The sequence below is a fragment of the Macadamia integrifolia genome, unplaced genomic scaffold (assembly GCF_013358625.1).
Source record: "Macadamia integrifolia cultivar HAES 741 unplaced genomic scaffold, SCU_Mint_v3 scaffold553, whole genome shotgun sequence".
Classification (NCBI taxonomy): Eukaryota; Viridiplantae; Streptophyta; class Magnoliopsida; order Proteales; family Proteaceae; genus Macadamia; species Macadamia integrifolia.
The window spans coordinates 472772-498524 of record NW_024870482.1 but is presented as its reverse complement, the minus strand read 5'-3'; the positions used below and the strand labels follow the sequence as shown (position 1 = coordinate 498524).

The following is a 25753-nucleotide window of genomic DNA, read 5'->3' as shown; positions in this document are numbered from 1 at the left end:
TTCGACATATTTTGGTGGCGACCCGAATGAGAATTTTTCTGAGATTTGTGATGGAAGCAGAGGGGTCGACCCGTGATTTTGGAGTATATATATAATGTACTGTTACTTGTTGAGAAAGTCATTGTATTCAACGGTTTTCACGCAGCTAGGGTTTCAGGGTGAGTTTTTTCTCGCCGCTACTAGGGTGTAATTTCTCTTCTGCATAGTGAATCATTTTCTTCTTCACCCGAGGACGTAGCACACCACCCTGGTGTGTGAACCTCGTTAAATCTCTGTGTCGTACGAATCTATTGTCTCTTTATTATTCATGTTTCTTGGTGTGTGAACCTCGTTAAATCTCTACTGCCGCAGTCAAAGCCGTCGCCGTTGAGGAGGTCGTACAGAATATTGACATATACGGGCTTTTCTTCTGTGATTCCGGCGACAGAGGAAACACCATTAATTAACCTTGGGTTAACGGTTAATAGGGAGGGGTATAACGATTATTTTAATTCTTTATTTAACAATGACAAACGGTAAAATGTATGAGTCTAATTAGATGAAATAGAGGGAATGTTCTTATAATAATAATAATATCTAAGGAGGATATTGTAAATTATCTTTTTTTAAATGCATTTCCGGCTATGTTTTAATAAAAATATATTATTTTACCTTTTAAACGATATGAATAATTACTCCAAATCAATCAAATATATCAATACAATACGACCGATTCACGATACGGATACTTGAAAGTTGAAACGATGTTACAGTCACTTGTAAATTGCAATGCCTGAAAGAAGTACCAAGTAGCGTTCAGAAAATGTTTACCAAACGTAGTTTTCACAAATGTATGAAATCAACGGTCTAAATTCAACAATCATAAATGATGGCGACGGTCAGGCAGTGACCGTTGTGGGACCCAATTGTATCATCTTACGTAGGTTGCGGAGCCGCATAAATTGACTTCCGACAAGAACCTTCGTCCAATTCTCCCTGCTCGTGATCCTTTTACAATCCACACACGATGGGTCACATCTCCACGTGATGCCCCGATTTTCTGATTATTACGATATTGCCATTATTTAGTCCAAGAATTGGCGAGGATTTCCATCCTCTCTAAGTAAGTAGTAACTATTCTTTAAACTATCTCAGTTCTCAAATGGCGATTTCCTCCAGCCCCAGTTGTGGAAACTCAACGTCCCTTTACAAGTCTTGCTTATCTTCCTCCATTCATCCTCGGATTCCCTTCAAAATTGAGAAATTCCAGTCTGGCTCTTCTTCTGCCATTAAAGTTGCTTCTTTTTCCTGTGTTATGACCAGTGAATCAGCTCAAATGGAGGTGAAAGAGAAGAAACCGAAGGATTTTCAGAGACCGGATTCGTTCGGTCGGTTTGGGAAGTTTGGAGGGAAATACGTACCGGAAACCCTAATGTATGCTCTCACGGAGCTCGAGTCAGCGTTCCGGTCACTTGCAGGGGATCAGGAATTCCAGGTTTGTTCATTCAATCGTATTTTTTTGACTTTATGACTTTATTCTTTTACCGTTTCCTCTTTTCCAATTTCGTGACTGATTATTGATTAGTTTTGTCAGCAACTAAAAGTTTCGATTTTGATGATTTTATTTGGGTTGCCTTTGAATTAGTAATTTCAAACACATGAATTTCATTGCATTTGGTATTTTGGTTTTTGTTGCTGGCCCATTTCGTTATTTTGATTTTTAGTGGTGACTTATTTAATTGCAGAAAGAATTAGATGGACTTTTGAGGGACTATGTTGGGCGGGAAAGCCCTCTCTACTTTGCGGAGCGGCTCACAGAGCACTATAAGCTCCCTAATGGTGAAGGGCCTCACATATACTTGAAGAGGGAAGATCTCAATCACACAGGGGCTCACAAGATCAACAATGCAATCGCCCAAGCTCTGCTTGCCAAGCGCTTGGGAAAAAAACGCATAATTGCTGAGACAGGTGCTGGTCAACATGGAGTTGCAACAGCTACTGTATGTGCTAGGTTCGGTTTGCAGTGCGTTATCTACATGGGTGCTCAAGACATGGAGAGGCAATCCCTTAATGTTTTTAGAATGCAACTTCTTGGGGCTGAGGTTTGCTATCACCCTTAATTAATTTATTCTATCTATTAATGGTTTGAACGTTTTAGTATTTCTTCTTTAATGTTTAGCTGTATCTTGATTTGAGCCATCAATTACTCTTGTTCAATCTCTATCTTCTTTTGCAACAGAGAATTTCTTTTCATGGATTCATTTTAACAACATAGTAGATTTAGGAATCCCAAGCAAAATCGTTGAAACTAAAACCAGCAGTAGGAAAACCAGCATAGAAACTATGGATGGATTGTAGTAAATCTATCCAACCCTTATGGAAAAAAGGGAGTACCCAATGCACGAGGCTGGCGGGGTTTGGGGAGGGTCATAATGTACGCAGCCTTACACCCACTTTGCGGAGAGGCTGTTTCCTAAGTCGAACTCGTGACCACTTGGTCATAATGGAGAAACTTTATAGTTGCACCAAGGTCCACCCTCTAGAAACACTACTAAAATAAAGAATACAACTTTCTAAAATGGAAACTAACATTAATCCCATATAGACCTTAAATCCCTTGGACCTTAGGTAAATTGCAGGGTCATGTTATGTGCATGGGTTACAATAACTGTTTCTCTCACTACTAGAAAAGGCCTAATATAATCCCATTACTTCATAATTAAATAAACTACTCCCATGATAATAATAACCAACATCCTTAACTAATTGACACCATAATACTAACCCACGTAACATACTACTAACCAAACCCATGCACTTGCAGCCTTGTGTAACCCACACTCATAACATTCCACCCTCCTTAAATTTGTCCTTGTCCTCAAGGGAGATAAGGTACAAAAGGATTTTTTTTTAAAAAAGGAAATACCACCAGGATCCCAAACCTTGGTGGAGTCTTTTTCGCCATTGAATTTAGGTAAGTCAAATCTCACAAACTTGAGAAAGAACCTGACAAAATCAAACTGCCCTTCACCAAGAAAGATTTTTGAGCACTTTACTTATGATGTTTAACAAGGGAATTTGCCGTAATTGGATCCTCCATAACGACAATGATTTTGTTCAAACTCAAACCCTTTCTAGGTTCCTTGGGCTCGTCTAATAAGATTTCATGAATTTGACAATGAGCTTCTTTCCTTGTCTCCTTCCTCAACTCAGACAAATTATGTTGGACACGGTGACAAATTTTAGTCATCTTGTTGGAGATCGCCATCATGTCCTGAATGGATTACCACATGGCTTCGATGATCTCCATCTTCGTACCCATAGTCGTAGGAGTGACCATGCACTGATACCATGATACCAGATGTTGCGTACACAAGAGAGAGAGAATGAGGATTTTTGGCTAATTAGGAGGCAGCCGGCCTCTTGGCTTTGCGGAGGAAGCCTGACCCCTTTTCTCACAAGAGAGAAAATGTAGGAACCAATTTATCCAAGTCTAACTATTTCATTGATAACAAGATATTTAAAGAGAATTTCAATTGGTTGCAATAACCGTTCCTCCCACTACTAGAAAAGACCTAATATAATCCCATTACTTCATAATTAAATAAAATACTCCCACGATAATAATAACCAACACTCTCAACTTAACTAATTCACACCACAATACTAACCCACGTAACATTACTACTAACCAAACCCATGCACCTGCCACCATGTGTAACCCAAGCACATAAACAAGTCAAGGCTAAGGCAAGGCTGTACTGCTCAAGGCCATGATATTCGATGACTATAGGATTAACCCAAAAAGCAAACAACCTAATCACTTGTTTTTTTGGGGGCGGGGGAAGGTCAGATCAGCAGTCTTGTGAGTGTTTTTTTTTTTTTTTTTTGCGAAATCACCATTGCGTGGTATTTCTATTGCTTTCATGCCAATATTTCTTAAATTTCTCTCTCTCTCTCTCTCTCTATATATATATATATATATATATATTAATGAAATATCTTTCTAGCAGTTGGATTAGTAAAAATATCACCTGCATTTGGTAATCCTTAGCAACCATTGAGAATTCTGTGCATTTGAAGAGACCATCTGTTTGTTTACTAAGATTGTCATTTTTCTTTATGGAATTAAATGGTTCTTGAGCAGTCCAAAAGGGCTTCATATTTTGTCGAACGACACTCTACTTGTGTTATACGTCAGCCCTGAGGCACTGCCTATTTGGAAACATAAAGCCTTCTGCTTCGCTATTGAAATTATAATTGGATTCTGCACACATTTTGGCCCATGCAATTGACCTGGATTTTGAAACTTGACAAGTGGCCAATCCTAAGGGTCCTCTATGAAGTGGACTGTCTAGATTGGTTAGATCAACATTCAATGTAGCTGTATTCAGAATAATCACCTGTTAGAAATCTGTATGAGGCACCTTCAAAACCTTTCTTGTACCAAATATGTAAGGCATATGCAATGAATTTCGGAATCATTCTGAGTGTTGCTTATCGGAATCATGTGTTCATGTAGGGTAATAAAAAAAAAATTCACCCAAAAAAAAAAGGCATATGCAATGAATTTCATATTGTGGGATCGAATGGCAACACCCAAGAGGGGCTGAATTGGGAAACTACTTTTCTTGCTTTTTACTATCAACTAATTTTTAAATTTGGAGAATAATTAAAGTAAAGTGTAAATAAAAGAAGCAAGTAGGAAAGCAAAGGAGAGATAGAGTAAGAGACAATGGAGTACTCAAGCAGTTTGGAGTGATTTGGAACCAAGATCCATTGGACCAAGGATTTCTTCGACTATGGGGTTTCCTTTCCAAACGGCAAGAATCAAGCCTTACAACCAATCACAGTCCCTCAGATTGGTACCCAAATCACCGGCCAAGGATTTTCACAACTCAATCACAGTCCCTCGGATTGAGCACCCAAACCACATTAGCTAAGGATTTCCTTCAAACCCAATCACAGTCCCTCAGATTGAGTACTTGGACCATCGGCTAAGGATTTCGCACTTGTACACACAGTACAACAATGAGCTTCTTCAAGCTTACAAATACAGTGCAGACTTCTTTACAAGCCAGGTGTTGAACCAGTTTAAGCTCAAATGATTCTCAGAGGAAATTCTTTTCCTTTTCAAAACATTATATTCTTTTAAGCTTTATATATCTTATGTTTGTTTCAAATGACTCAAGTCTTTTTATAGGCAACCGACTAGCCATTAAATTAGTTGTTAAGAGTCAAACACAGTCTTCTTAAGGTGGGAAATATTCAAGTTCAAAAACAAAACCGTTTCAGTTTCAATCTAATGGGAAGTATTAAATCATCTGAAATGTTCAAGACCTAATCTTAGTTCCAAGAAAAACTAGATGTCAGAGCTTATTAACATCATTTAAGATGTCTAGAGTTCCCCAAAGTTAGTTAGAGTCCAAGTGATGCATTAAATGTTTAATCAATGAGTTAAACATCACTAGTGCGGAACAGTAATTTCTCCATGCACGGAAGATCGTCAGTTTCCATGGTTGGTTGCAAAACAAAAGACTCAACTGATTGCTTCTGTTTTGACGGAAGGACCCCACAGACTACTGTCCATGAGTCCGTCTGATTGACTTAGAATTAATCAATGAAGCACGAATGATCGCAGCTAGTCACAAAAGATTGGGAATAGCATTTCATAAAAATTTCCAAGTCAAACCACTTAGTTTCTTGGATTTGTTCATTTAGGTTCTTTTATGTCTTTTATAGGGCTTTCATTCTTATGGACATCAATATCTAGATTACATAGAAATAACACTTTTCAATCTCAGATAATCTTGATCTACATAAAAAGACTTCTTCTGAATTTTCCTTTGAAGTGCTTGAGTCTCTAATCTGTAAATGCATGCACGGTCACCAAATTGGCAATCAAAGCCAATCTACATGAAATTTTGAATTTGTGATAAAAACTGCACTAGTAAGTCAATCCAAGTTATACTGATCTGAAATATGCCTTCTGTTGGCTAATGTGTTAGATTAGCTGTATCACTAAAGTTTATGACACTCTAGGTATTCTGCCCATCACATTTTTTTTGCCCTTCTTATAGTTAAATTGCCTCAGAAAACTACTATTGTTCAGTGATATTAGAGTCTTGAATTTTTTTTGTCCATGAATTGTATGTTTTGACCTTCCTGGTTGATTCTTCATTATTAACTTAATACTTAATACATATTGGTAATCATAGTCACACTTAATACGTAATACATATTGGTAATCATAGTCGCAATAGTTTACAAATGAATTAACTTTGGTAATCGTAGTCCCAGTAGTTTACCTCCTTGTGGGTTCCTAATGTAAATTCTGTTACCTTGCTCAACCTGAGAAGGTGATATGTGAATATACTGTCTCTTTTTCATGTGCAAGTTGATTGCTTACTTGTTTACAGTTTTATTGTCTGTTCTTTTTTTTTTTTTTATTTAATTTAATTATTCATATTTTTTTTGGGGGGGGGTTTAATGTAGGTTAGAGCTGTCCATTCTGGGGCCGCCACACTGAAGGATGCCACATCACAGGCTATACGGGACTGGGTAACTAATGTTGAGTCAACCCATTACATTCTGGGTTCTGTTGCTGGACCTCATCCATACCCTATGATGGTCAGAGATTTCCATGCTGTGATTGGGAAAGAAACAAGGAAACAAGCTATGGAGAAATGGGGTGGCAGGCCAGATGTACTAGTTGCTTGTGTTGGTGGAGGTTCAAATGCAATGGGGCTATTCCATGAGTTTATTGATGATGCAGATGTTAGGTTGATTGGTGTGGAGGCTGCTGGTTTTGGTGTAGATAGTGGTAAGCATGCTGCTACTTTGACAAAAGGGGAGGTAGGGGTGTTGCATGGAGCTATGAGCTATTTATTGCAGGATGATGATGGACAAATAATTGAGCCGCATTCTATAAGTGCCGGGTAAAAAATAAAAACTTATTGTCTACCTATTCCATTGGTTCATTCTGTTTATTTTGTGCTACTATTTTCTGCTTTTGATTTATGTGGCGATTGTAAATGAATGCTGGGTGACATTAGGTTGGATTACCCTGGGGTTGGACCAGAGCATAGTTTCTTGAAAGATATTGGGCGTGCTGAATACTATAGCGTCACTGATGAAGAGGCACTGGAAGGTACGTACATATGCGTTAGATCTGGATAATTTTCTGCAAGCTAGTAACCCCCCCCCCTCTTCCTCCCCACGGTGGGATGATGAAAACACTTCACCGCAAAGACCCCGAGGGCAAACTGAACAAGAAGCACCTTCTCTTGGAACATGGGAGAAAATTTGATAAGCAATATATGAATGATAAAGAATTACTTGCACATAGAAAATGCGTAGCCTCTTTTAATACAGATTCCTTAGCTAGAGAATCAGCTATGGAGTTGGCTAATCATGGCTTCTACTGGCGTGGGATGTTTCAAGATTCTTAATGACCTAGCTTGCCAGATAAAGTTTGATAGCCTGCATGGCCAACCTCTAACAGAGGAAATCAGACAGATAACCAGCTTTAAATTGCCTTCTTTTTTTTTCTTTTTTTTTTTTTTGGGTAAAGTTTAAATTGCCTTCAAAAGATTATTGTCCCTCTGCTTATATTTGATGTTGGTCTGTTATGGGTAGAGTGAGATGCCATGCCAAAACATCATATATGTGGTTCTTTCTGTTCAATGCCCATCTGCTTGTAGAAACTAGCTTGATATGTGGTTGGATGGTGGTTAATGTGCTGAGCTTTTCGCTTTGAGTATAAGCTGAAGCTTCTAGTGAGGTGGGCCGACCATGACTCAGCTCAGGCTCAGCTAAATAACCACAAAACAAGGCTCAGGCTTGGCATAAGTGACTGGAGCAGAGGAATGAACAGAGGTTGACTGAATAATTCAGAATCCTAATCATTGTTGAGGCTTTTACTTTGTTGCTTGAAAATTTGATGTTGTTATTTTCTGACTGTAAAAACTGCATGCACAATGCCTGTCTTCTCTCCTCCAAAGAAAGCACATAAATAATCTGTTTTTACCAGGGCATCTCGAAAAAATTAATTTCGACAAAATTAAGATCCCTTTTGTTGGCTATACTTCGCTATTGATGAAAATTTCCTGCAGGATAATCATTTCTTAACTAATTTCTTGATGAACTTTTGGTGTTATAATCCAATGATCCTGAAGTCTCTGGTTCAGCATCAGTCAACTTTTGGGGTGTGAGATGCTGGGAATTTAGGGCCTGGGCCATAATCTACAAAGAGGAGCTTTTCCATCCTTGTGTAGGATGTATCTAGTACATAGCATTGTTTACTATCTCACTTGGATCGTTTTTAAAAACTGTCCTATCTTATTTTACTGTGTCCACCTTTTGTGGTTTGCAACTTTATCTCTTGAATTTGTGAAGATGTTACTCATGTGAGTTGGTGCTTATGTTGGCAAGCCATGGGCTATCTTCTGGATATGTAGTATTATGACTGTGTGGGTTGAATAAATAGAGACTTACAGGATCCTATTTGAAAACTGTATAATGTTGGAAGCTATGAATAAACATTGAAAAATCAGAATTACTTTATGTTCTCTAAGCCTGAGTACAACTGGACCTTTGGTAGCTCTTTTGTTGATGAGGGCTTGCCAGAAAACAGTTGAGTTTCTTATGCAGATTAGTCACCTAAATGGGTTATTTATTAGAAATAAGCTTTGGGTTGGGTTATATATGTGTTGGGTTTTTTGTCCAATGGATTTTCTTTGTAATGGGCTGCTTTGATGGGCATATAATATGGGTAGAAGTTAGGCATACAGGATTAGTTAGTTAAGTGTCTAAATTCGTAGTTGTCAAGGTGACAAGGTGTTCCAAGCTGGTGGAGGGGTGGCTAAGCGTTTAGGCGATTAGGCATAGGCGCCCATGTATTATTTTTTTTTTATTTTTCCTATTTTCTAACATTATTTAATATGCTACAATATATCCCCTATAACGTGAAAAATCAATATTAAGCAACATCAAGTCATAAAAAATCGACAGACTCATCAAGTCATCAAAAATATTTGGAATATGACTAAATTGAGTTAATCACTACTGTTGGTCTCCATTATTAAAATCTCTTAACCATGAACTTAACTTTAACAAGAGATTGATGGGACACCTGAATGGCATACTGAAATGAGGTCTCTGTTACAGTTGTATAAATCCACATAAATAAGAAGTAACACAATTTGTATAACATTCAAATTTCAGAAGAAAAAAAAAATCTCGAAAATTGTTTCAAGAACCCAACTAATGATTTTGCAGCCAAGTAATAGAGAGACAGAAAACCTGCTCGAATGGGATAATATCACCAAAAACAAAACCACAGCCAGACAAGAAAAAAAGAACCCATAACACAAAATATATCATGAATTGAAACTCCAATTGAATAATTGATTGAATTGATTTTTCTTAACCATAACGTAAAATATATCTTGAATTTAGAATGAGTAAGAGAAAAAACCCAGAACAGCACTCAGAAGAAGAAGCAGGCTCGGTAAGGTTAAAAAAAATACAAAGAACTCACAACCCAGAAGCAGCCAAAAAAAAAAAAAGAACCCAGCCACTTACCCACAAGGCCATAATTGACTTAAAAAAGAGAGAGGAAGCAGTAGAGGAAGAAGAAAAATAGAAAAAACAGAAGACGACGACGAAAAGTCGAAAAAACAGAAGAAGAAAGATAACTGTTTACATACCTTGCCAGCATGGTTTAAGATCTCGGCAAGATCTCGCTAATATCTCTCTTTTTAGGTTTTTTGAGACAGATGATTGGCGATATACAAAATCAACCATATCTTGACCAAGATCTCAAGATCGAGATCTTGCCACCTCTCGACCACATTTTGTCGAGAAACAGCCCAAAACTCACCTGTCGCTACACTTTGAAGAAGAAAAAAAACGTTGTTGATGGGATTTTGGTGCTTTTTCCTGCCTAACTTCATTCCTACACTACATGTAATATATCTACATGTGTTATGTAATATGTACTATGTCTATGTAGCTATGTGGCTTATAATATGTCATTTCAATGTATGTGAATGTGACTCAGCATCAGTCATGAATGTTAAATGTTAAACAATTAAGTAATTATCTATAATGTCTTTTAAATTCTTATAAATATTTACACTTTTTAAATTGATTATATGTGTTCTAACTGCTAAAAGTATTAGATGTGTCGTGTGTGGAATGTGGATTGTGAAATACAACATATTAGCCTAGGGTCCGAATATTTGAAGACTACTTACGTAGGGTACGAAGTCAAAGTATCATTTTAGGTTTATGTGAGGGTAGCGGCCCGCGAATCGATCACTCTCTCCCTGTCGGGGGAAGGTTTCCGTTCGGGCCCTCTCTCCTCTCTCTTTATCTTAGAGGATAAGGAAAGTGTTGGTTGTGTGTGCTTCTACTGGCCCCGCACTGCTGTATCGCTGCTCAGAAATACGTGGAGGCCTATTTCGCTGGTGTGTCGGGTTCGTTGTAAAGACGGGGCTTGATGATGGTCCAATACGGGGGATTGGGATCATGCAAAAAAAAAAAAGGGTTGGAGTCGCCACCTAAGATTATGAACCCGGGGGTGGGCCCAATTCTGGAGAAAATGGCCCGAAAGTCGATCTGGTCTAGAGATTCGGGGAAAGAGTCAGGTTGTAGAATTGAGAAGGTGTTAGGCTCCCAATTTACCCGGTTCAACCAGTCTTCCTACTAGATGCTTAAGAACTAATATTTTCCACAATTATTTCTATTCCACATGCATGGTTAAATTATCAAACATATGTACATTAAATAAAATTAACTATTTATGTATACTAAAACGAAATTAATTAAATATCTACATTACGCTAAATGAGGAGAGAGATTATAATTGGATTTGACCCCTATTTTGGGTCAAAAGGGGTGGGCCCCTGGTTGGCGCGGACTTTCTTGTAGATTCTCCCGGCTCAGGGAAAGATGGTCTTGACCTCCAACTTCCTGTTTTGAGAGATGCTAACTGTGGTAGTGTGCGGACAGAGGTCTGGCTTAGGGTTGGTTACATTTGGGCTGTTGATTCCGGTAGAGCTTCCGCTGGGGATGGGCTACTTCCGAGAAAAGTCGGGTTGGAACTTCGGTAGAGCTTCCGCTAGGGATAGGCTCCTTTCGGGAAAAGTCGGGTCAAAATTTCGGCAGAGCTTCCGCTAGGGATATGCTACTTCCTAGAAAAGTCGGGTTGGCACGAAGGGTAGGGGTTCGGCTAGGATTTTTGAAAAAAATATATTTTTGGAAAAGATGATTGAAGTGCTTTGAAGGCTTGAAGAACACTTTGGATCTTGATGAAGATCTCTCTGCAGACTAGAAACACCTTAATAGGGGAGGGGATTTAGGAGAGAGAAAGTGCTCTTCACAAAGAGACTAGAAAATGGCAAGTGGGTTCTTTTTCAAAGGAAGGGGGTATTTATAGCGTTTTTATGGGCCAAAGGGGTGAAGGGAAATTTCGCTTCACCCAAAATGGTGAAAAGATATTTTGGGCTAAAGGGGTGAAGAGAAACTTCTCTTCACCCAAAAAGATGAAAATATATTTTTGTTGTCCAAAAAGGTGAAAAGATATATTTTTTTTTAAAGAGGTGAAGGGAAACTTCTCTTCACCCAAAAAGGTGAAGATATTTGGTACACTAGTGGAAGCGTGTGGATCGTGCAAGCGGGTAAAGGGGGGATCTTTTCCCAAAATCCAGTTTTTAGCAGAAAATTTCGATCGCCGGTGGGATGTTATGGGAAAATGCGGGAGTGTGGGACAGTTGGCGGGCACCAAGCAGCAGACAAAGGTGTCCAACAGCTGTCGGGGGCGCGAAGGGCACAGAACAGGGGGTACAGCCCTGGACAGGGCTTTGCAGCTCTGTATAGGGCCGCAGGTGGGTGGCTGTCATGGGTGGATGGCTGGGGGTGGTCGGTTGTTGGTGGACGACTGTGTATGCATATGCGGGACAACTTCCGAGAATGATTGCGGAAGATCCGTTGGTCCGATTTTGATGCACCATATATCATTGGAATCGTAATTCGGAGCACTATCCATCCATACGATCACATTGGACCGAATTCCTTTGCATATGCGAAGTCAAAATTTGGACATTTTCTCTCCTGCACATGGTTCTGGGATTTTGTTGGGGTAAGCAGGGATTGGTTGGGTAAGGGAATCTCAGTCATCTGTATCTCTTTCAACTGGAAATGAGAAGTCGCAACCAAGATCCGTGTATCGTCATTGCTGGGGAAGGGTGACAAAATTTGGTGTCTGTCGAAGGGCAAAGAAAAGAACGACCACATTTTGTCACCCAAAGCATGTACTGCCATCATCTTGCTCAACAATAACGGAGTTGAAAATGCAACAGGTAGTCTCTTCTAACTATTCAAAGTTTAGAATCATACCTGATTCATTGGTTTTGTGTCATTGTTTGTAGGGATTCGCACCATTCCCACAAAAAATGTTAGTATCAAGTCATTACCTATAGGGATTCGCACCATTCCTACAGAAAATGTTAGTATCGAGCCAATGTTCACAGGGATTCGCACCATTCTTGCAAAAGATGTTAGTGTCCGATTCTTGTTTACAGGGTTTCGTACCATTCTTGCAAAAGATGTTAAGACCGAACCATCATTTACAAGGTTTCGCACCATCCATAAATGATAACAAGGCATGTCCTGCAATGCTGTCGACCAATACATCAATATGAGGCAATGGGAAGTCATCTTTCGGGCTCACTTGGTTGAGATCTCGAAAATCCACGCACATACGTACCCTTCCATCTTTCTTCGGAACTGGTATGATGTTGGCCAACCATTGAGGGTATTTTACTACTTGTAAGAACCCTGCATTCCACTGTTTCATGACTTCTTCTCTGATCTTCTCACTCCATTCAGGACGCATCCTTCTGAGCTTCTGCTTGATGGGCTTTGCCCCAGGGTAAGTCGGCAAGCAATGCTGTACAATGTTGGGGTCAATTCCAGGCATATCTTCATACGACCAAGCAAAAATTTCTACAAACTCCTTCAGGAGGCTGATCATCTGCTCCACTTCTTCATCTTCTAGGGTGCTACCGATTTTTACCTCTCGAGGGCATTAGTCAGTTCCCAAATTAATAACTCGGGTATCCTCATGGATGGGTTGGGCTTTCTTTGGTTTGCATTGTTTTATTAAGTTATGATATTGATTAAGATCATCATCAGAAAAAAGGAGGCAATTCATACTCGGAATTGGAAATTTCATTCATGAATGAAGGAGTAATAAACTCGACATATATGGACTCATGACTTCCCTCAAGAGGGGCAACTGACTCACCAATAGATGCAGAAGTTTCAACAACAAACTTAACAACTGACTTAATAATGCTATTATCAGTGGTACTTAGGCCGGTTGTCTCAGTAGCATGGGTGAACTTGAAGTCCTCTCCAATGCTTGTCCAGTTCAAAAAAGGTTCAATGGACTGGTGGATGAGGAGGTGAGGCAAAGGGATGTCTTCTTTTCCTTCCAGGCTGATCAATGCTATCTCCTCTACTGTGCTGTGGCTGTCTTGTTTCTTCTTTGGGCCAAATGTCATTTGGCTGGTCTCATATTCCCTGAAGCCAAACTTGCTGAGGGGAGAAAAGCGGTCAAGGCTGCTCAGCCCCCTTTCTATGTAATCCATCTTCTTGAGCCTGTTGAGCGAGGCCATCCCTGTTCCTTGGTCACACCTTTGACCACTTTCACAGGTCTTCCCGTTGCAGTTGGTTCGAGCACAGTATATGCCGACCGTCATCCTTTGTGCTCTTCTTTGCTTAGCATAGACACTTCTTCCTCGGAAAGATCTAGGCTTGAGGTTATGGAGCTCCTGAGCTCGAGGTTCTTGTAGGAGAGAATAGATGTGAATCTTCAGATCAGTGGGAAGGCGTAAACTCCAGGCGAGTCTTATCTTCTTCTCCCACTCTCTTTTCAGGAGAATCCGAGGGCTCGGCGGGTCTTTTGATCGGATCAAAGTTGTAGGATTGCCACTGGAAGACCATTTTCAATCAGTACAACTTCAGTTATTCCAGTAATGCAGCTCTCTTGATCATTTCTTTTGACTTGTAGCTGTTCCATCTCATGAGTTACCCAGTCGAACTCATCTTGGAAGAACACTTCAAACCCTGGTTGCATCTTAGCAGCGGTTTCATCAAACCATGGCTCAACATTCCCATAGAATGGGAAATCTTCTCCTTCCTTCACAAAGTACCCATTAAGAGTAGGGTAGTATGTGGCTGATATCTTCCTGGTCATCTTCAATACTCTGTGGCCCTTCGACCCACTGAAATTCTTTCTTTTGTTTGGAGGAACATATCCCAACCCGTTCTTTCCCTTGTTTGCAAGGCGATTGGCAATTTGGATATCCCCTGTGCATACTTTCCCAATCCCATGCCGGGGAAGTATTGCATGTTCTTCGTCATCCGGCCCACTGCAGGACTCAAAGATGTACTCAACTGGGATGTTTTCTTCAACTGTCCCTTTTGCGAGCACAGCACAAGTCCCTTCTATTTCAAATCCACCAAGGCGGACTTCATCTGTCTACGCTTCTCCTTTATATTTGCCAAGGTATTGACCACTTCAGGGTCTCCTGAGACAACAATCACCTTTTATCCATGTAGGAATTTGACCTTTTGATGGAGATTGGACGGCACTGCTTTTGCATGGTGTAACTAGGGCCTTCCTTAGAGCATGTTGAAGGAAGCCGGTATGTCAATAACTTGGAAGTCCACATCAAACTTTGCTGGGCCAACTATCACAGCTATGGTAAGCGCTTCCAGAATCTCCCTTTTGGTGTTATCATAAGCCCTTTTCGTTTGGCTTGATGCCTTCATCTTCTCTATGTTGACGCCGATATTGTTGGCCGATCTCAATGGTAAGACATTCAAAGCAGACCCATTGTCTATGAGAACCTGAGGAACGGTCTTATCAAGGCAATCCACAATTATGTATAGAGCTTTGTTGTGAGAAGCCCCCTTACTGGGAATTTTAGAATCTGAGAATGCAAGAGACTTCATTGCATATGTTGCCCCTACTATGTGGGAGAGCTGCACTGGATCTATCTCAATTGGTACTTGCACATGAGTGAGGGACTTCAACACCGCCTCACGATGAGAGGGAGAGGCTATCAACAATCCTCAGATTGAGATATTGGCCTGAGCCTTCTTTAGCTGAGCCAAAACTGGATTCTCCGGTTCCTTCTTCAAGCCACTGGAACTTGCTTCATGCCTGCTGGGTTTCTCCACTGCTAGGGCCTTGCCCTTGTAATCTTTCCCACTTCTGGTCTCTATCACCCTGGCGGGCTTCTTTACAATGATTTCAATGGGGTATTGATCCTCATCGTCACTATCTGTAATGGTGATTATTCCAACCATTGGATCATCTACGGACTCCCCTTCTCGGATCGGAGTGGGAAGTCGGGTTCCTTCGCAAATATCGAGTCCTGGCTCGCAATTTCTTGACTGCATTGGAAAGACACTGGAATGCGGCATCTACTGCTTCTGCAAATGTGTCCTCTGGCCCTATTTCCTCCAGGTCATTCAACTGCTCATTGTGGTCACCAAGCATGTGGTCAATTTCTTCCACTCTTTCTTGTATCCTCCCCACTTGTGAGTATACATCACATAGCTTTTCTTCCATATCTATCATGGAGTTCAATTTGCATATGAAAACATTTTCCTATTCTTCCGACTCATCATTATTTCTTAAATCTGATATGGAATCATCCCCTTCCATGCAGAGGGTGGGAAGAATACCATCAGTTGGATCAACTATCAAGTCATCACCACCGATAGCATATACTGAGTAACAAGTTTGATGCTCGGGTGAGTAATATTCAGACTCGTCATCCACATCCTGGTTTCATGGCCCGAGGTAATCATCCCAGTCTGGATAATTATCATCACTGTAATTCTCATCTTCCTCACACTCAGCCCCATAGTCATCGTCATCGTTATTGTCGTCATCGTCATCGTCATCGTCGTCGTCATCCTCTCTTCAGTGACATCCCCCTCAATGGGTTCCTCATCTGATTCCTCCTCATGGCCCTCAAACTCTCATGCATCCAATCGTTTGTAATACTTGGAATGTATGGATCGGAGGATTTCTATGGGGTTTGACCCGTTGTCATCAGCTCGAAGCCGGGTTAGATCTGACTCATCCTTTTCTGTGTTGCTCCCTATGTAGATTAGGGAAGTGTGCTCTTTAATCTATTCTCCCACTGATAATGCTATGACTGCCCTGAGGAGATCATCTTTAACTTCCTCAGCTATCTTTGAATTGTCTTCTTATGATGACCTTGACTGAATTAAGGGTCTGGGGTCCATGGCTTGAACTTCCTCGAGAACATTTACCGAACCCGAAGATTAAGTCATTTTTGGAGAGTCAGGCAATACTTGCATATCCTTCCAATCATATCCACCAATCCATCCTCGTTTTGGGTCATGGATTGAACCCTGGGAATGAGAATCATATGAGGTTGATGAATGATATGAGGCAGGGTGATATGATGATGATGTGATATGAGAGGTAGGGTATCCTGATGGAGATAGTGAATGATAAGATGGAGCTGGAGTATGATAAGATGGAGATGGGGTTTCTAAGGGTAAGGTAAAGGTTGATGGTGTTGTAGAGGGTGATAATATTGTAGAGGTGGAGGTTGATGATTATTGGGGTTCAATGTAAGCAGTAGGATAGTTGGATGGAGGTAAAGGTTGGTAGGATGATGATGGAAGGTTCAATCCTGGATAATATAGGGAAAATGATTGGTGTGGTAAGCTGCATGAAGCAATGGACTTCTCAACAGGGGTTGGTGATGAAGGAGGAAAGGTGGACATTTGCTCTTCACTCCCTGTTTCTTCTTCTAATGACTTCTCTTCCTTGGGAAGTCTCAAGGTTTTGCCTCTCTGCCCCATGATCTTCCAATAATCATGGGTGGTCAGACGACCCTTTTGCTTTTTAGGCTCAATGAGTTGAGTGGGGTCACTTTCTGTGGATTCATCGTCATCTAAATTAGTGAATGTACCATGATCTAGGAGCGGGTTGGTGGTAACATTGGGAGACTGCTTGATTTTAACTTCAATAGTTCCGTTATCGATTAGATCCTGTACTACATGTTGTAGCCCTAGGCACCTCTCTGTGGAGTGCCCCTTCTGCGTATAGTAGGCACAATACTCATGATCCCGATACCAAGGTGGGAGAGGAGTGGGAATCACCCTCGGAGCCACTGTCCCCAATAACCATTACTTCTTTAATTTCTCACACTATTGTTATTGGCATTCCTAAGTCTGAAAACTGCCTTCTTTGACGAGGGGGCTTCTGAGCCTGAACATCTGCCTGTATCACAAATGGTTGTGATGGAGAGATGGTTGCTACTGATTGTTGGGCTGAACTGACAATATTGGTTTCAGGGCCTTTCCCTTGTCCAACCTTTGCACCCTTTCCTCTATCCTGAGGAGTCCCAAGGTATTGTGCTTCCCGTAGGATTTTGTTCTCAATACGTGTCCCAGTGGCTATCAATGCTTCAAAGGTTTGCAAATGTTGATAATAAAGGACATCATAATATACTTTGGACATATTTTCAATCAACATCTCCACTTGCTCTGCTTCAGAAGGTCGCTCTGCCATGTTGGCGGCCTTATCCCTGAATCTCATAAGGAAAGCAGTGAATCCTTCCCTAGGCTGTTGCCTTAAAGTCTCTAGCTCTCGCCACTTCACATCCACTTTTGTGTTATAAGAGTATTGCTTGGTGAAGGCTTTCACCACTGTTGCCCAGTTCTGTGTTTGTGCAGACTCTAACTGTGTTAGCCATCTCAAAGCTGGACCTGATAATGTCAACATAAATGCCTAACCAATCTGGTTTTGCTAGCTGCCAGGACTTGGCGATGCTGAGGAAGACCTTCAAATGAGCTTTAGGATCCCCAGACCCCATCGAACCTATCAGTTTGCCATTTGAACTTCTCGGGAATCCTTGCTACAGAGAAAAAGCTTATCTCATTAGAATCTTCTATCTGACTGTCCTGACTTTTCCCAATTCGGATCAGATCCTCCAGCTTCTCTAACTATTTTCTGAGCTTCCTCTCCCTTTTCGTCTCGAGAGGTTCCATTCTGACGTGTGCTGCAAACTCTTCTTCTTCTTCATCATCAATCACCATCCTTGGAGTAAGCTCCTCGCTGACCATTCTGACGGGTGGGTGAAACTCCTCCTTGACCGGGGCCTGGCCACATCTGGCTCTCCTGATTCTACCCTGTAGGAAGTTCCACAATGCCCCGTGAGCCTATTCTGATCTCTCTCCTGTAATCGGAGTAGGGTCAACCTTGGGAGGGTTCCGAAGTAAGTGGAGCACTTGTGCTAACCCATTCTTGAGTTCAATGATCTCAGCTTTCAATGTCTCGACGGGGTGAACCCATGCTTGATCAGGAGCTTTCATGACTGCCGGATCCATGTGTACCAGAATACAATCACTTGGAAATAAGCTATCTTGAAGAGACGACGTAGGTGACACTGGACTTAAACGAGTCAACCGATTACTCTGACATGTCCAAATTGACTGCGCGGAATATTTGAGGTGTGGGATTGTGCCTGAACCAAAAATTGGCTTATTTTAGGATTCTTGTATTCCCAGGCTTTTGTTTATTCATCCACTCAATTATCAACCAATAGGCCATCCAAAGTTAGTCCACTTAATGATAGGGAGTGGGTAGGGGTTGATGCCCCTAGTCCACTCAATGTCATAAGTGTAAGATTTACACAAATGACTTGACCAAAATATCCCTATTAAGACATTATTTGTCGATAAAGTCATGCTTTCCTTAATCGTACCCCACTAGGTGACCTTCCTCCTAGTTTCCTCGGGTCTTTTAGATAATTCGGCATTTTACGGGGTTTTGACAAAAATCAGCCCAGATTGCGTATGCCAAATCATCCATATTTCATTTCTAAGGAGGAAGGACACCTTTTATCCGAAACCCACTTAGGAGAACATTTCTTTATGACTAGAATGTATCATAGGAAAATTCCTTTTCAAGACCGCATACAAATTCTACAGATCAGCTTGTGGCGTTCCTAGCGTTCTCCATCTATTTCCTACATGATGCGAGCATGCAGTGGATGCAATAGGACCGACAAGGCTTCCTTGCCAGGATCTATATACGCAAAGTGCATGATCCTTTTGATATACCCATAGGTACGAGATCAAGGGGGTGACTTCCTTGCCCATTACTTGTGACTACACACGAGGTTAAGCAACTGGCCACGGGGTGGTGGAATCGTGAGTGATTGTGTGCAAAAGTGTGGTGTGGGAATATCATTATTCGATCTCAGAATGTCATAAAGTGCACGAACCTCCCCGAGGGTGCTGGCACAATTACGAACATCCTCGCCGTTTAACAATATCCCACACCCTTGTACATGAAATGGCTACCATTTGCTCTCAGAGTGCTCTCATAAAGTGCACGAACCTCCCCGAGGGTGCGGGCATGACAAGGAGTCCCTCGTTAAATGATTTCACTTCGAGCACGATGCATGATGCGGTTAGCGAATACAATTGCAAACATGGGGTTAGCCAAACATGTTTTCAAACAGATGTGGTGGAAAATGTTCTTGCATTTAGAGGTAGCATCTAGTATCGGAAGCTTGACAATTCCCTAGCAGAGTCGCCACTGTGAGGGTATCGGCCAGTGAATTGATCACTCTCTCCTCGTCGGGGGAAGGTTTCCGTTCGGGCCCTTCTTGCATTTAAAGGATAAGGAAAGTGTTGGTTGTGTGTGCTTCTGCGGGCCTCACACCGTCGTATCGCCACTCGAAAATATGTGGATGCCTATTTCGCAGGTGTGTTGGGTTCGTCATAAAGACAGGGCTTGATGATGGTCCAATACAAGGGATTGGGATCATGCAAAAAAAAAAAAGGGTTAGAGTCGCCGCCACCTAGGTTTATGGGCCAAAACCCAGGGATGGGCTCAATTCCGGAGAAAAGGGCCCGAAAGTCCATCTGGTCCAGAGATTCGGGGAAAGAGTCAAGTTGTAGAATTGGGAAGGTTTTAGGCACCCAATCTACTTAGTTCAACCGGTCTTCCTACTAAATTCTTAAGAACGAACATTTTCCACAATTATTTTTATTCCGCATGGATGGCTAAATTATCAAACATATGTACATTAAATAAAATTAACTATTTATGTACACTAAAACGAAATTAATTAAATATCTATATTGCGCTAAATGAGGAGAGATTGTACCTGGATTTGACCCCTATTTTGGGTCAAGAGGGGTGGGCCCCTGGTTGGCTCGGACTTTCTTGTAGATTCTCCCGGCTCAGGGAAAGATGGTCTTGACCTCCAACTTCCTGTTTTGAGAGATGCTGATTGTGGTAGTGTGCGGACAGAGGTCCGGCTTAGAGTTGGTTACTTTTGGGTTGTTGATTCCGGTAGTGCTTCTGCTGGGGATAGGCTACTTCCGGGAAAAGTCGGGTTGGAACTTCGGTAGAGCTTGCGCTAGGGATAGGCTACTTCCGGGAAAAGTCCGGTCGGAACTTCGGCAAAGCTTCCGCTAGGGATAGGCTACTTCCGGGAAAAGTCAGGTTGGCACTTCGGTAGGGGTTCGGTTGGGATTTTTGAAAAAAAAAAATATTTTTGGAAAAGATGATTGAAGTGCTTCGAAGGCCCAAAGAATACTTCAAAGATCCAAAGAACACTTCGAATCTTGACGAAGATCTCTTGAAGACTAGAAACACCTCATAGGAGGAGGGGATTTAGGAGAGAGAAAGTGTCTTCGCAAAGAGACTAGAAAATGGTAAGTGGGTTCTTTTTCAAAGGAAGGGGTATTTAGAGTGTTTTTGGGGGCCAAAGGGGTGAAGGGAAATTTCTCTTCACCCAAAAAGGTGAAGATATTTTGGGCCAAAGGGGTAAAGGGAAGTTTCTCTTCACCCAAAAAGGTGAAAAGTTATTTTTGTTGTCAAAAAAAGGTGAAAAGATATTTTTTTTTAAAGAGGTGAAGGGAAACTTCTCTTCACCCAAAAAGGTGAAAAGATTTTTTTTTTAAAGAGGTAAAGGGAAACTTCTCCTCACCCAAAAAGGTGAAAATATATTTGGTATAGTAGCACGAGTGTGTGGAGCGCACAAGTGGGTAAAGGGGGGGTCTTTTCCCAAAATCTAATTTTTAACAGAAAATTCCGATCGCCGGTGGGATGTTCTGGGCAAATGTGGGAGTGCAGGACAGTTAACGAGCACCAAGCAGCAGACAAAGGTGTTTAGTAGCTGTCGGGGGCGCGAAGGGCACAAAACAGGGGGTATGGCCCTAGATAGGGCCTTACGGCTCTGTACAGGGCCGCAGGTGGGTGGCTGTCACAAGTGGATGGTTGCAGGTGGACTGCTGGGTACGTATATGGGGGACAAATTTCGGGAATGATTGTGGGAGATCCGCTGATCCGATTTTGACGCACCATATATCGTTGGAATCGTAATTCGGAGCACTATCCATCTGTACGGTCACATTGGACCGGATTCCTCCGTATATGAAAAGTCAAAATTTGGACCTTTTCTCTCCCGCATATGGTTCTGGAATTTTGTTTGGGTAAGCAGGGATTGGTTGGGTAAGGGAATCTCAGTCATCTGCATCTCTGTCAACTAGAAATGAGAAGTCGCAACCAAGATCTGTGTATCGTCATTGTTGGGGAAGGGTGACAAAATTGGGTGTCTACAGTTTGGTTTTTAAAAAACTGATGAATCCACTATGTTTAGAAGGCCTAAAATAGGGTAAATGGCAACGTTCAGAGGCTACAAAGATCATATGGCCACCGAGACCAACCACCGAGTCGACCGGGAAAAATACAAGATCTCGGCGAGGTCTCGCCAGATCTCTCTTTTTTAGCTTAGCGAGATTAGGGGCGAGATCAAGATCTTAAACCTTGCTTGCCAACCAGAATCACCGAGCAGGAATCAATGGAAGAAAGTTGTCAGAGATAGTGGTTTAATCTCTACTATCTCGTTCCCCCCCCCCCCCCAAAAAAAAAAAGAGCTAGGAATATATCGAGGCTTTTATTGAAGTTGAATAGTTATTTTCTTTTATAGGCTTGTTAACATGTATGTGCATGTATAGAATTAAGATACACCAGCCAATCAATATAGAAAATAGAATTAGGGCTAAAAAGTGGAAAATGTAAATATATATATATATATATATTACAAAGTGACAAAAGGTGACCACCTTGGACTGACTCAAGGTGTCCACAAGGCGACGCCTAGGTAACCAAGGTGGTTAGCTTGGACGCCTAGGCGACGCCTTGACGACTATGCTGTATTTCTTTATTTTAATTGTTGTAAGGAGTTTTGTTAGGCTGGATTAGGATTCTATAAGTCCAATCTTGTATCGAATCAGTTTTTTAATCAATTTAGGTTATTTTATTAGTTAAGGATTGGGTTAAGCTTTTCCCTTCTAGTGTTGAAGTCTGTTTTTGAGTCTTTTATATAAGTTTGTAATGAGCCCTACCATTGTACGAGAATTGTGATTAATGAAAAGCTATCTTTGTTGCTCTCCTTCTTGTGTGAAGAATCCCTTGTGTTCGGTCAAGGAACCTTGTGTTTGATCAAGGTTAGTTGGTGTTTAATCCATTCAACAACCTTGCGGTGTGTCCAGGGGTTATTGTTATTATTATTATTCCTCCGCCTTCTCCTCCATTAACCAAGTAAGTGCTCTGAATAATCTGTAATTTCTATTATGATCTAGAATTCATATGTAAGGGTTTTTTTTTTACTTGAATTACACTTTAGTAAATTTGGCCATCAAACTATGGGACAAGGTTATTGAAGCCCGCTTGAGAATAGAAACTAAGATCTCGGAGAACCAATTTGGATTATGCTAGGTAGATCCACGACGGATGCTACCTACCTATTGAGGAGGCTCGTGGAAAGTTATAGAGCACCCAATAAAGATCTCTACATGGTCTTTATTGACATAAAAAAAGCATATGACAGAGTTCCTATAGATCTAATTTGGCATGTGCTAGTAAAGAAAGGTGTCGAGTATGTATATGGAGATAATTAAGGACATGTATGAGGGTATAGTGACTAGCGTGAGATCTATTGGAGGTCAAGGCAAGGAATTCCCAATTATGATTGGGCTACATCAAGGATCAGCCTTAGCCCCTATCTATTTTAGCTTATCATGGATGAGTTATCCAAGAGCATTATAAACGAGGTCCCCTAGTGTATGCTCTTCACCGATGACATCATTTTAGTTGATGAGACTAAAGCAGGGATCAACACTAACTTGGAGTTATAGAGATCAAACTTGGAAACTAGAGGTTTATCGCGTACTAAATAGGAGAGAAAATAGTATATCTTTTTCCGTCTTTACAAAAGAAAAAAAGAGAGCAATAAGATTTAAGATTAGTAGATCGAAAACGGAGTATATGATGTGTAATTTCAGCCACCCTACAATGGATAATGAAACAGTGAAAATTGAGGAGACAAAGATTTCATAAAGTAACTATTTTAGATATTTGGGCTCAACAATAAGTAAAAGTGGTGAAATAGAGGATGATATTTACCAAAGAATTAAAGTGGGATGGATGAAGTGGAGAGGTGCTTTTGGAGTGTTATGTGATTGGCGTATCCCTTTAAAGCCTAAAGAAAATTCTATAGGATTGTTGTTCGCCCAACCATGATATATGGGGCGGAATGTTAGGCAGTTAAGATGTGTCATATAGAGAAGCTAAGTATAGCTGAGATGAGGATGTTGAGATGGATGTGCGGCAAAACTATGAAGGATAAAGTAAGGAATGACCATATTTGAGCTGATTTGGGAGTTGCCCCGATCAACAACAAGATTCGTGAAATTCGCCTGAGGTAGTATGGCCATGTTTAGAGGAGGCCCGAGGACGTCGTAGTAAGGGGGAGTGATCATATATAGTTGGAGGAGCTAAAAGAGCAATGGGCAGGCCTAAAATTATCATAGGCGAAGTCGTGAAGAATGACATGCACAGTCTCGGTTTTGTCCCAAGTATGATTTTGTGTTATAGCAAACACCAACAAATACGAAAATAAACAAACACAGATCCGCACAACACACAGAGATTTAACGAGGTTCACACACCAATGTGGTGTGCTACGTCCTTGAGTGAAGAAGATGTTTCACTATGTAGAAGAGAGGTTACACCCAAACAGCAGCAAAAAAACTTGCTCTGAAACCACTCCATTAAGTTGGGATGAGGCTGAGTTTGTTGTTGTTGTTGTTGTTGTTCTAAAACATAAAGGAAGAACTTGATAAAAAATTCTCCTTGATCATACCTGATGATCTGGAGTTATTTCATTATTCCAATTCTGCCCTTTATATCCAGATTTGATTTTTGTGTAATTCTGGTTATTGTATCGATTTATTGTTCTGGTATGCTGCTGAGATTTAATTCTTAACTTCAGTTCCGATCGATTGATACAATGCTACTGTTTGTTTAAAGATCGGACTTGTGAATTTACTGTCATACCCTTACCCAAGTATCACTAGGATTGCTGCATAACTGCTAATCCATCATTTAAATCAATCTGAAATTTTCAGAAACTATTCTATACTCTGAATAGGAAAACTTGATCTGAGTTTTGAATCATTCTAACCATCTGATTTTTGTCTACGTGATTTCTTCTAAATCTGGGAATATATTTTCTGTATTTTGACCCTGTTCTTGGCACTGTTTTTATTATTCAATTACAGTATTACATTAATTTCCTGTCACGTTGGGCTTTGATTTTAGACTCTGTGCATGAGTGTAAATAGAGTTGGTGGTTTGTCAGTAAAGATAGTTATTATCTTGGGCTTTTTCTTATTTGTTTGGCTTTGTTGCACAATTGCAGCTTTCAAGAGATTATCTCGACTAGAAGGCATAATACCAGCTTTGGAGACATCTCATGCATTGGCTTATCTGGAGAAACTATGCCCCATGCTGCCAAATGGGACGAAGGTGGTGTTGAACTGTAGTGGTAGAGGTGATAAGGACGTTGAAACAGCCATTAAACATTTGCAGGTCTAGAGATTTTGTCACTATTCGCTTCTTGTCCACTTTGATCAAAATTTGGTTTACTTCTTTCATCATTTTTTTTTCCTTGGGGGTTATATGTAGAATCCTGTCAAACATTTCTCCAACTCTATGATTTGTAATTCTGTTTTTAGCTGCCACAGGGTCTAATATCTATACTGCCATATATCTGCCTTTTTTTTTTTTCTAGAAGTGATAATGAATACATAGAATTGTAACCTGTGTATAAGTTTATCAGGAGGGTTGAACATGTCTAAAGTCCATGGGGGCTGAGCCTGATATGCTTCTATTACGGTTTTTCGGCAGCGTATAAGTTTATCTGGAGGGTTGAACATGTCCAAAGTCCATGGCGGCTGAGCCTTGTATGCCTCTATCATGGTTTTTTTTCTGCAACATGGAAGGCTGATGCAATCCAGACTGCCAAAATTATAGCTCATGGATTTTACATTGTTTTAATTCTCAAATTATAGTTCATGAATTTATTTCCCTCCAATAATTGATTTCTAGGAAACAGTTGCTCATTTTGCCACCCGTCAGAGGAAGAAACCGGAGAGGTTCAGAGCTTCATATCTATTTATATAACCACACTCTGAGGTTCTGCTCATTATTACAAAGTGTAGTCGGAGATCTGTGGGTTTCTGGGTTTCTTTAGGTACATCCCCAGATTTATTGATACTCAAGCAAAACAGGAAACCCAATCACCCCATGATCGCTTTGCAATATCCTCTTTTGTCCATTCAAGTG

The 25753-nt window shown here is 40.8% G+C and overlaps 1 protein-coding gene across 1 annotated transcript; it reads left to right on the top strand.

The window, feature by feature from the left end:
- Nucleotides 1–1101: 1101 nt before the first annotated feature.
- Nucleotides 1102–25259, top strand: LOC122069197 (tryptophan synthase beta chain 1). The gene is made up of 5 exons (XM_042633151.1): nucleotides 1102–1474; nucleotides 1725–2081; nucleotides 6475–6917; nucleotides 7035–7129; nucleotides 24828–25259. Exons 1-5 carry the CDS (start codon nucleotides 1142–1144, stop codon nucleotides 25001–25003), a joined length of 1404 nt encoding a protein of 467 aa, XP_042489085.1. The 5' UTR covers nucleotides 1102–1141; the 3' UTR covers nucleotides 25004–25259.
- Nucleotides 25260–25753: the final 494 nt, after the last annotated feature.

Excerpts from the sequence above, each read along its gene's own strand:
- LOC122069197 (XM_042633151.1), top strand. The coding sequence starts at position 1,142 with ATGGCGATTTCCTCCAGCCCCAGTTGTGGAAACTCAACGTCCCTTTAC. Across the intron at positions 1,475-1,724 it reads CAGGGGATCAGGAATTCCAG|AAAGAATTAGATGGACTTTT; the intron begins GTTTGTTCATTC and ends ATTTAATTGCAG. Across the intron at positions 6,918-7,034 it reads CCGCATTCTATAAGTGCCGG|GTTGGATTACCCTGGGGTTG; the intron begins GTAAAAAATAAA and ends GGGTGACATTAG.